Raw genomic sequence first — 12,275 nt, 5'->3', positions numbered from 1 at the left:
TTGGCCTTATTTTTGCATTCGAATTATGTAAGGTTTGATAACAGTTTGTCTGTTGTTTATAATACTGTGTCAATTCATGCCCTTTAGATATTTCAAGGGACTATTGAATTGGTGTCTAATATATTTTAAGTGTCATATTTTTTAAAAGTAAAAATTAATTAGAAAAAAATAAATAAATATAAAAAAGTATAGATAAGATTAAATACAGAAAGTATATAAATATAAAATATAATAATTATTATTAATATATGTATATATATATATATATATATATATATATGATGGATTAAGTAAATTTTATGTGTATTAATGGGTTTCCAATAAATATCGATCAGGGAAACCAATAATTTAATTACCTTTTTCTACTCTTATTCGTTCTTGTCAATTGCTGGATACTTTCTCCCCTTCCTCTTCTAGCTCCTTTCATCCGACAAAACAAGCCTTAAACCCGCTTCTTCTGGTAATCATTTCGAAGCACATAACAAATCAATGGCTTCCGTATTTGAGCTGTCTCAATTCTTGTAGCTCAACAAATTAAATAAACCGCTGAATCTATCACTGCTATGGTTCTTATGCATATTTGAGCTACAACGCAGACAGTAGGTTCAACCAGTTCTGATACAGACTATATAATTAGTTGCAGAAAGCAATGGATCCTGAATTGCTTATACTTGCACAAAAAGGAATGAATCCTGAATTGTACGCAGCAGCACAGTTAGGTGAGTGGGCTGTAATTAGAAGATTTTCGGGCAAGTTCCTGACTCAGAGGACTCCAAAAAGAAACACTGTCCTTCACGTATTAGCCCAGTCCTGTGACTCTGCAGATGTAGTCCAACGCATCCTTGCACGAAATGGCAGTTTGCTAACGGTAAAGAATGCTCGTGGTGAGACTGCACTTCATTTGGCCGCAAGAAAGGGGCATTCTGGCGTTGTTCGAGCACTTATTGATTATAGTAAACAGAACAAAGGATGTTGGTTTTGTGCCTGTTTCGTCGACAGATGCAAGAGGATGGTGAGGATGGCTAATGTGGATGGAAACACAGCTTTACACGAGGCAGTTAAGAACAACTTCTATGAGGTTGCTAAGTTGTTGGTTCAAGAAGATCCTGAGTTCCGATATCGCCCCAATCATGCTGTGGAGACTCCTCTATATCTCGCAGTTGAGAAGGGATATCGGGATACTGCGGAGCTGATTTTGACGACTTGCAAATCACCAGCTTATCTTGGCCCCGGCCACAAAACCGCCCTTCACGCTGCAGCAATATGGAATTTGCCAGGTACATTACATTACTAATTTGTATCAGTCAATGAATATAATCACCAAAAGAAAGGAAATCTTTTGAGCTTTATTTTCATTTGATGTTTTTCTTTCCTCACACGCTGGAAAAAAAGAAAAAGAAAAGCGGGCATGGGCCCGGGGAGGGCGGGGTGTGTGAGGCAGTGCTTTGAATTTTCAACTCAAATGGGACACGCTGATACAATCAGCTCCAAATGAGACGAGTCATAATTCATTAATGAGAAGTGTCTTTCATAAAGTAACATTCAACTTTAGCTTTTCTGTTTTTAGGACTGATTAAAAGAAAACAACACATTCAACTTTAACACACGGCACTTTTGAGAAAAATGCAGTCTCCCTGTCGAGTTAATTGGAAAAGAAGGAAAAAAAAATGTCTATAAACCACATGCCTTCGAAGTGCGTTTGAAATCGAAAAAAGTTATTCACGTCCAAAGTAATTCAGAAAGATTGTACTGTTATAACTGAAACAGACTTGTAATATGAACAACTAAGAAATTTCCTCCTGAGATTTTCCAATTTCTTCAATTTTGCATGTGGATGCTATTCTATCAAATCCACCTTAGCGGAACTAGAAATTGAGAATTGAGAGAGGGAAGATGTATACTTGAGGGGGTACCTTTAGATTTTCGTAAAAAGATGGGGCCACACTCTGAGGTTTACAAGGCAAAATGTTTAAATTTACTGAAGTCTAAGACATGAGTGTTTTTCATTTGTTTTTTACGGTGAATTTTTTGAAAATTGAATTTAAATTAAAAAAACTACATATCAGTTGCTGAAGTTAAGAGAAGAATTGGTGCAATGCAAAATGTGGAAAATTAATGGAAAATGGTAATTTGATTCAAAATTTCCCACGATTTCAAGACTTCAACGCAATAGCAAATTTGGACTTTTGATAATTTCAAACGATCAAATGATGAGTTGAATTAATGAACATAATAAAATGGCACAAAAATAATAGATAACCCTGTGGTGAATTAGTAAATGGTTTATGTATTAGGAGGAATAGTAATAGATAGAGTACCTCTAAAATCTCTCTAGCTTACAAAAATATTAGTTTTTTTTTTTATCAAACCTTATTAGAAGTCTACTTGTTTAATTTCTATTTCTAAACGCACTTACGTGCATCATATATCCTCTACCCGCTGCTTAAACTTGTCAAATCAACCATGAAACCAAAATACACTCATATAAGTAGTTCAAAAAATCTAGAAACTAATATTTGTTAAATTAAAATTTTAGCACATCAAAATGAAAACACCACATCAGAAAAAAAAAAAAAACATTGGTTAAACTCAAGGTTCAACAATCCCATCACATACAATATAGGAAAAAACTTTTACTCCAAAGTTCATGGTCAAATGGGTCAAAATGAAATAAAAACTAAATGCCACAAAAATCCCTTCAAAGATAAATTGGTACATTCTTTCTTCTGGTTCTCGCCTATGAAATGATATATTCTTTCTTATGTTTTAACTCCTCATCATCATCTTCAACTGAACTAAACTTTAATCGTTTCACTGCTGACTTCTCATAAGCATTAGAATATGAGAATAAGAAATATGAAGAGAAAAGGATGTTTTTCTAAGCAAACACTTGGATAACTAAAACTGAAAAGAACGAATGTAATTTACCTGCAACTTAATTCCACATTCAGTTTGCTGAGCACAATAAAACTTTGAATGTATTTGGTTGAAACCTTATGTATTTGCTGAACACATATGAGCTGACCATTCTTTCCTCGGTACAAAAAGCAGACTCAGATGCAATCAAAGAAATACCAATAATTATGAAATATCTAAAAATCAATAGCAAATTATATAAAAATCACCATTGGCTGTGCTTTCTTAGCTCCTCTTATCGAACTTTATTGAAAAATCATTCCTGAAAACCCTAATAAGTAACCTATCGATCATATAATCAAATTAATCAATGGTGAGTGTACCTCCGGATATCGGGTTTTACTCTACCGTGATTGTCCCTATCCATTAATCTCTCTCTCACACACACATATAGTTCCACTAAGAATATGTCTCAGTTTTAATAATCGATTCGTATGGATTAATGAATTACACTATCGCTTAGTAAAACATCAGCTGATTGCAGAACTCATGGAGCTGATTTTGCAAAAGCTGCCTCACATTATCAAAAGGGTCGATAAATTTGCATGGACTGCGCTTCATTATGCTGCTAAACTCAATCATCAAGACGTGGTAAAACTATTATTATCTGCTAAGAGGTCTATGGCTTATGTTGCTGCCCGCAGGGATGACTCCAAGACTGCTCTACATGTTGCTGTAATTGAGGGACATTTAGGTGTGGTGCAAGAGCTTTTATCCGATTGCCCAGATTGTTGGGAGAAGTGCACTAATAAACAACAGAATATCCTTCATCTTGCAGTAAAATATGAACAAAGAGATGTCTTGGAATTTGTCCTATATTATCCTTGGGCTTCTGAACTCATTAATCAGAAGGATAAGAATGGAAACGCTCCACTCCACCTGTATGCTGCTACCCAAAACTTAGATGGAAAAAGCCTTGTAAATCACCCTTGTGTGGATATCAATTCTTTCGATAATTTGAACTCCACGCCTCTAGACGGATTAGTACCAGAAGATAAGCTTTCAGGAAGACAGGTAAGAATTTTTCCTCCGGCCTTCCCCGGGCCGGGGGTCTGTTTGCATGGTCTTATTGGTTATATTAAAAAATTTGTTAATTTTTCTACTTTTACTAGGTCTAATAAATTGGATGTTCGACCCGCATTTTTTTTGGAGTTCATAAATGACAAAAAAGAAAATGAGAAAAAAAGAAGAAGAGTATATAATCAAATAAACAATGTAACCATATATCCATGAAAGATTTTGGTCCCTTAAATATGATAAGAGTGATTTATTTTATACTAGTATAGAAATTGTTAGTCCAAATAAATAAACATTTGTTTGTTACATTTCGAAGTACTTTTTTTTTATCATTCTTTTCATTTTTTGGTAAAATGAATGGGTTGTGCTCCAGTTGAAAATAAAAATTAATACTTGATCCTCCACTTCTATGACAAATGTTTAGAACTTTTAACACTAGATATAAAGATGCTATCGTAGAAAGGACATGTAGATATGAGAAATAAGATACGAGAGGTAAAATAGGCATAGACTAGTGAGTTAAACATTATATTTGTTGAAAAAAGTTTTAGGAAACAAAGGATTGCTTTGCTGATTGGATTGAATATCATCAGCAGATCACTTCCTTAGCCGGTCCAAGTATGAATGTTAACATTTCCAATTATGTATCCTTTCCCTCGATATTATACATGTTTTGTCAGAGTGGGGTCGTAAGAGCACTCCAAGACCGACTGACATTAACGGCCAAATGAAATCACTGACATTATTGTTGCAATTTGGTGTCTAAAACCATTTGCGTAGATTTTAATCAGGGATGAGTTGCGGCGAGCAGGTGGCTCTCCAGGTTATCGAAATTTAGCCACTGTAAAGAAGAATTTACGATCATCGAAAACTGATGAACAACAGGAAAGACTGGCAGGGACTTATTTGATTGTGGCCACACTGATTGCAACAGTCACTTTTGCGGCCGGTTTTACTGTCCCAGGTGGATACAATAGCAGCGGTGGCCCAAACCAAGGCATGGCAGTTCTAGGAAAGAAAGCAGCTTTTATTACATTCGTAATTTCAGATTCTTTAGCACTAGTAATCTCCGTGTTTGCAGTGGCTCGACTACTTCAGTTCGTGCGGAGAAAAAACGCAAGGTCAAAATTGTCTCAGCTAGATGGCATTCAGTCTGACATTTTTACTGCTATCACACTAATGCTGATAGCATTTGTCGCTGGCTTGTACTCAGTGCTACAGATCTTGAGCCTCAAGATTGTGATGTGCGTGCTTGCTGCTTTCTTTGGCTTTCAGATACCACTGATGTATTTTGCGGTCATTCCGAAAACAAAGACTTATATATCTACATTCAGAAATACTGAAGCCGACCGTTCCTTGAGTATAGGTAGATTCGGATTTTGGTGTCAGGACTTAACTGAAGCAGATTAGTTTGTGCTAGTAAATTTGTCACCTAAAAACTACTACTAGCACGTACTACATGGGTATCATGCTTTTCTGCATTATTTGGAGGCTTTGAGCTATGGAAACCATTTGACCATTTATCTAATACACTATTTTCAGTATCTGTTTATTCCCTCTGTACAATTCTTTCTGGTTACGTTTGAATTAAACGATTTTAAATTCTCTCAAATTTCTCTAGGTTGTTTGGATATTTGGGAGGTATTTGAATTTGTAATTTACCAATTATTTAATGGTGATTGATCAATTTGGGCAATAATCTCACCCTGGATAATAGAGTTGTTAGATGCTCTCATTCATGCATCTTGGGAGAGAGAGAAAGAAATGTTATCGTGCGCGCCAGTAACCAGATACATAACTCCAATTGATCCAATTCATTAATCGAGAGAGTTAACAACTTTTGTGCCAACTTCAGTTGAACTAAAATTTCTTGTCAGCTCCAATGGAGAAAGATAATTCATGAAAATTACTCCTCTCCACCTCTATGTCGCTACCAAAACCTTAAGCCCTCTTTGATAATCCAATTTAATATTTAAATTTAATGTCTTTAGATCTTTAATGTATTCAAATGCATTTGATAAAAAATAAAAATAAAACATTTGAATTAATTAAATGATACTAAATTTTCTAAGAAAAACATATTCCAAAAATTAAGTGGTAACCTATTCATCAATCATTTAATGTAATATACATTTAATTGTATTACATTTAGTACATAATAATTCATAACTCAATGGAGAAAGCCTTGTAAATCACTCTTGTCACTGGTAGTTATAATGCCACAGCCAATTTTGCTTGAAATAACAAATTTACCCATTTTAAAGTGCATTCAACATTTGACTATTGGAGGGCATAATTGTATTTTAATGGAAATTGGCTGTGGAAGTTTAAAAAAAAAAAAAAAAAAAAAGATGTCAGTGCTTTCGACAATTCCAATTCCACGGCTCTCGACAGCATACTTCACTTTGATGAGCTTACCGAAACACATTTGCGCCCAACAACAACGACGTTAACAATGCCCCTTTTGGATCCTCAAATCCTTCTGATGCAAAATGGCCCAAAGGCAAATCTCAAGAGTTGGCCCAGTCACCAATGTGGCTGGGGTGCAAGCTGTGAACGCCCACCTGTGGCATCTTTTTTTTTATTTTTTATTTTTTGTTTTTTTGACAGTAAGGTAGTAAATGCGTTGTTGCATTCAAAATCTCAAAGAGTTTGTTGAGATTCTAACGTTGTTTAGATACCCAGGGTGCCGTGATAAAATTTGAATCAGTTAAATTAGTGAATTGTTAAGTACTAAGTTTAATACATTTGAATGTATATCACGTTAAGTAAGTAAATAATTTATCACTTATTTTTTAGAACAAATTTTATCTAAAAAATTTAGTGTCATTTAATTAATTCAAATGTTCTAGTTTTGATTATCAAATGCATCTGAACATGTTAAATTTGGCTTAAAGATCAGTTGAGGCAAAACTAAGAAATTTAAGAACTTAATAGTCATTTTAAAATGTTGAGGGACAAAATAGGACAATTAATATAAGCTGATAAACTATTCAAGTCATTTAGCCCATACTGGCACACTCACATGAATAAATACAATTACCGAAATAATAGGCATGTAAGTAATTGGACAAAATCTTAAACCAAGATTTTTCCTTGTTTTAAATTGATCAATTGGTTTGTTCATGAGTTATTTCAAGCAAACTCCATACATTTTAGTGCACCATTTGACAGTGTTCAGTATTCATGTTTTAACTACTGATTGGCAAATCCGTTTTCTTTCAACAAATTATGATCTCTTAGAACAACTGCGTCTTATTCATACTTCACGAAGATTAACGATTACCGTCGCCTTTTTTTTTGGCGCAAACAATTATATTGTCTCTTAACTCATTGTCAGGAAGAAATTAAGGGCCAGCTCAAACGTGCTGGTGCTAACCCAAGTATCAGTAATGTTACCGTAAGGAGTGTAGCAATAGCTGTTGACAAAGATGAAGAGATCGAAGGTTGATTGAAACAGTGACTCTTACTTGATTGTCGCTAACTCATAGTTACAGTGACTTTTGCAGCTGGTTTTACCGTCCAGGTGGCTTTGAAAGCGGTAATGGACGCAATAAAAGCAGCTTTCATTGTCTTTGTTGTTTCAGATTCATTGGCGTTTCTGCACTCTATCCTCGTAGTCTTATAACAAATTGTAGTCCATTAGAAGCTGGACCTTTTATTTGACGCAGCTCAATTCACAATATTCTCCAGTGAGCTAGGTATTGGATATGCCATGATAGCAATGGTGATAGCATTTATGAGTGGCCTCTTTGCCATGGTACCAATCAGGGGCATCCAGATTTATCTCTCTTTTATCATTTCTTTGTTCGGCTTCTATGCTGTGGTTATTCTCATTGGATAAAGGTAAAATCACTTTAGTTTATATTTTGTATCAGAGCTTATTATGGTTTAATTTGTTCTTTTCCATGCTCTAGGAGTTAAATTCATGCATGTTATAGATCTCCGTGCTAGGTCAGTGTGAGCTTAAGTGCAAACCGCCCTTGTTGCAAAGCCAATTAAATTATGAGATAAGTGAATAAACTTTGGGAATTATGTGTGAGATGTTAAGAATTTGAAGGACTTAAAAGCAATTTTGTGAATATAATTTGGGAATCTATCCAAACTTGAAATTACCCTTTACTACTTATTTACTCTCTCTCTCTCTCTCTCTCTCTCTCTCTCTCTCTCTCTCTCTCTCTCTCTCTCTCATATTCCTTCTTTTCCTCTTTCTCAGAGTGAGAATGGAGTTCGGGATATACTTATTTGCGACTCCATAGACGTAAGATGTGCTAATTCATGTTGTTTGTGGTTGATTTAGTGGAAGAAATGGCAAGGGATGTGATAAGTTGTATTTTTACCATTAATTCTATGATTATTTTCCTCTTTTATTATACCAAATATTATTTTAATTGATTGATTTTACTTATATTTGGTATTTGGTACTAATTGTAGGAAGGTGGAGCAAAAAGAAATAAAAAATCTGATTTTTCAAGAGTTTTCTAATTCAAAAGGGAGCCTACATGAATTATTAACGGAAGATTAGGAGGAAGTCTATTTGGTTTCAAAAAGTTAAAAATTAGGAAAATCAATTCCTTCAATTTCGTGGCTACTAAAAGGAAAAAGAGGGAAGTATTAGACTCCTAGTAGGTCTGCTTGGCTTGGCATGAATTTCCGTTTGGCTTTGCTATGTGGGGACCATGGAGAGAAAGCCACGGTGGTGGACCTTTGTAATTGGAGCTTTGGCTAATTTGGGAGAAAACAAAGCAAAGAAGAGAAAAAGACGGACTCGCGGGATTGGTAGCAGTAGGCCAATTAAGAAGTTGGGTTCACGTGAACCAGATGCATGTGATCAGGACCCTTAGACAAAGCCTAACTCCCAGACGTTTTTACTTCTCTACTGGGGCGCTACTTGGAGAATATAAAAAGGAAAAGCCAGATTCACGTCTGCGGCGATTAGCTTTTAGTTTTCTTTCTCCCTGTCAGACGCCTTCTTTTCCTTTTGACTTTCTCTACGCAGCCGACTTTTTTCACTTTCCTTCCTTGGCCGATTTGGCCAGGAAGAATTTTGTAAGCTTCAGATTGCTTTTTCACCGGGTTGTTCTCCATTAATGGAGGACTAACCTCCTACTGCTAGTCAAGGGGACAACTGAAGATTTGGTTCAATAATTTCTGTGAGATCTAATTTATTTTAATTGCTTCCTCCATTTATTGGTATTCATATGTTTCCTGCTTTTAACCGTTATAGCTCGTGTGAATGATTGAATAGATGCGCAATATTTAATTATTCACATAGGCTATTTTGCTAAATAGGGATAATTGAATCCGTAATTGTTCGTTATCTTTATCTCAGTAGCAACTGGCGTAATTGGGTTTATGTCAGGGGAACATACGATCTAATTTAAACAAACCCTCGTAGCGTGTTTGTTAGTTAGGATTGGGCCTTTCTAATTATTAATGCAATCTAGAAATTAAATTCTACGGTCGTACCTAGGATTGTTTTTGGGTTAGGGAAATAGTTAACGGTCGTACCTTGACTATCGATAAATTAAGAAAGGGTTGGTTGTTTATCGCGTGTATGACAACTATAACTGATCTATTACTAAATGTTGGAATTATTTCTGCATCGATGATCAGTGCATGAACCATTTCTGACGTGTACCCTTGGCTAAAGTTTCTCTTAATTATTTCTTTTAATTAATTATTTTCTGCAGTTAATTTATTTAGTTAGCATTTAATCCAAAAATCCCCCCATACTTTGAACTCTAGAAAAAACGAATTATCCCCAATCCCTGTGGATTCGACCCTACTCACCGCTATCTACAAAATCTGTATTTTTCTCGAGTAGGTATTTATTATTGTACAGGTTCGACGGCCTGTCAATTTTTGGCGCCGTTGCCGGGGACTGGTGCCAGATTAATTTGTTTCTTTTTGAGTTCATCTTGTTTTTATTTTTATTTATTTATTTTTCTCTTATTTTTTATTATATAGTTTATGCCTTCTAACACTCCGTATTTTGGTGATTTACTGGATTTTGTTTCCGAGGAAGGCAATGAGACTGATTTTTTTTCTAAGTTTGCATATTTAGAGGCACTAAACTCTATTAGAGAAAGAATGGCTGCTGCAACCTGTGAAATTTGTTATGCCAGGGATCATTCGACCGGTATGTGCCCCGAATATCAAGATAATCTGAGTGTCCCACTCAATAATTATGGAGATTTTTCACCATGGTCTCAAACGTGGTATAACCCTAATCCAAACGGGTATGATCAAGGATGGTGGGATAACTCCAGTTATAATTATACAACAGGGCCACTAGATTTTTAGCAGTATGAGTCTCAAGAACCGTCATCCATGTCAGGTATGTCTCTTGAAGAAATAGTTGAATTAATAGCTACTAACACATATCAAATTCAACAGGAGGTACATCAACTTCAACAGGAGACACAAAAGATGAGTGAAGAGATGAAAGAAGGAAGGCGTGAATGGGCATCTAAAATGAGCAAATTGATTTCTCCAGTTTATGAAGAATTGCCCTCACCGACTATTATCGACCATGAGGAAGATGAGAGTGCAATTATTCTGACAGAGGACATGGTATTGCAAGGGTCTCAAGAAGAAGAATCTAAAGATGCAGTTGAAAAGAAAGTTGAAGCGCAAGAATTGAGACCCCAACATCAAATGGTTGAAGTGAATGAATCCAGTGAACAATCTCCAAATGCGGTGACATCTCCTCCATTTCTTGATCAATATTTTCCTGACTCTTATTCTTTAATTTCTGTTAGTGAGATTGATTTTATTATACCAGAAAATTTTGAGTTTCATGACAGGAACAAGTTAAGAGTCACGATGGCAAAATATCTCAAACCAGTAGGTGCTTGTGATGGAGGAGTGAATGAAGATTTAAGGTCATTACTTGGTTGTTTGGCGCAATCTACTGGTCCATGGAAAATCGTAGCTCGTGTGCTCAAGAATTACTCTATTTACGAGGGCTATCAGGATCACATAGAAGATGAAGCACTGAAGCGAGGTACGCGATTTTATCCTCCATGAATAAACAGGACAATGTCTAGCCAAAGACATTAAAGAAAGGCGCTGCTTGGGAGGCAACCCAAGACTTTTGTTTTAATTTTCTTATGTTTTTGGAGTTTTTGTTAAGTGTTAGTTGCATTTAGTGATTTGTTGCTTGGTGGCAGGAAAGTGGCAGTTAGACGTGCTCACGCCAGGTGATCACGCCTGAGGGAAAGAAATTTTCGTTCAGGATCTGCGGACTCTATAGCAGTTAGACGTGCCCACGCCAGGTGGTCACGCCTGAGGGAAAGAAATTTTCGTTCAGGATCTGCGGACTCTATAGCAGTTAGGCGTGCCCACACCAAGTGGTCACGCCTGAGGGAAAGAAATTTTTTGTTCAGGATCTGCGGACTCTACAGCAGTTAGGCGTGCCCACGCTAAAGGATAAAAAAAAAAAAAAAAATTTTCGACGGATGGTCAAAAGACTAGGGGCAATTAGGCGTGCCCACGCCTAAGCTAGAGGTTCCTTGAGTAAAAAAAAAAAAAAAAAAAAAATAGCTTTTGCGCCCCGCCGTGCGCGCGGACCACCAATCGCGCGCCTCCCTCTACGCGACTCAGCCGTAGTTGCCCCTTTTCGCGCAGCCTGCCCCTTTCGCTCAATCTCCAGCTCCAGTTCACCTCCAGGCAGATCGAGCAGCAACTCAGCCGCAGCAGCGCCCACAGCGCGCAACCTCCGCGTGCTTGCCAGCGCGCGTTCGACGCATGCACGGTGCTGGGTCCTCCCCTGCCCTCCATTTCACCCACAGCCATTCAAACCTCCGGTGAATTCTTTCTTTATTTTCTGTCTCTAAGTAGCTGAGGCCAGATTACTAGCTTTTATTAGCTGATGCCAGATTTTAATTTCTTAGCTGAGGCCAGATTTTTTATTTGCTAGCTGAGGACAGAAAATTTGTGCTTGTTTGGGTGCTGTGGCATATCTGTGGATTGATTGTTGATTATTTGGTTAACGTTGTGCCCAACCAGTGATATTTGGGGAAAGTTTTTACTCTGACTACCTGTTTAATTAATTTTTGGGAAAAATTGCTGTGTTTACCTAATTAATTGATTTTTGGGTTGAATTTGTGGTATTTAGGGAAAATTTTGCTGCTGACAGGTTTAATTAATTCTTGGGGGTGTGTTCATCGGCCGTTTCTGCACTTGTCTATGATTGGAAGCTGTATTTAGTTGTCATTTGCTTTGTTGGCTGTTTGTTGACCTCTTTGGAATCCCATTTCCTTGCCTCCACCTTGCCCTCTGATTTCCAATGACTAAACCAAAAAATAAGGGCGAGAGCAAATGGACACTCGTATGGA

General features: G+C 36.6%; 1 protein-coding gene across 1 annotated transcript; it reads left to right on the top strand.

Annotated features, from left to right (window-relative positions):
* The first annotated feature begins 308 nt into the window (after window positions 1-308).
* LOC113718702 (protein ACCELERATED CELL DEATH 6) lies at window positions 309-5,477 on the top strand. Its single transcript, XM_027243596.2, has 3 exons — window positions 309-1,277; window positions 3,401-3,930; window positions 4,714-5,477. The coding sequence occupies exons 1-3, from the start codon at window positions 650-652 to the stop codon at window positions 5,341-5,343; spliced, it is 1,788 nt and encodes a 595-aa protein (XP_027099397.2). The 5' UTR covers window positions 309-649; the 3' UTR covers window positions 5,344-5,477.
* Window positions 5,478-12,275: the final 6,798 nt, after the last annotated feature.

This window comes from Coffea arabica, chromosome 11e, assembly GCF_036785885.1.
Source record: "Coffea arabica cultivar ET-39 chromosome 11e, Coffea Arabica ET-39 HiFi, whole genome shotgun sequence".
In the NCBI taxonomy this organism is placed as follows: Eukaryota; Viridiplantae; Streptophyta; class Magnoliopsida; order Gentianales; family Rubiaceae; genus Coffea; species Coffea arabica.
Note: the sequence above shows the minus strand (reverse complement) of the source record. Positions and strands in the feature narration are given on the sequence as shown.

What these genes read in the sequence shown, in the direction of transcription:
- LOC113718702 (XM_027243596.2), top strand. Translation starts at nt 650, where the DNA reads ATGGATCCTGAATTGCTTATACTTGCACAAAAAGGAATGAATCCTGAA. An exon ending in AGCAATATGGAATTTGCCAG is followed by an intron (nt 1,278 to 3,400) that starts GTACATTACATT and finishes AGCTGATTGCAG; the next exon opens with AACTCATGGAGCTGATTTTG. An exon ending in ATAAGCTTTCAGGAAGACAG is followed by an intron (nt 3,931 to 4,713) that starts GTAAGAATTTTT and finishes CCATTTGCGTAG; the next exon opens with ATTTTAATCAGGGATGAGTT.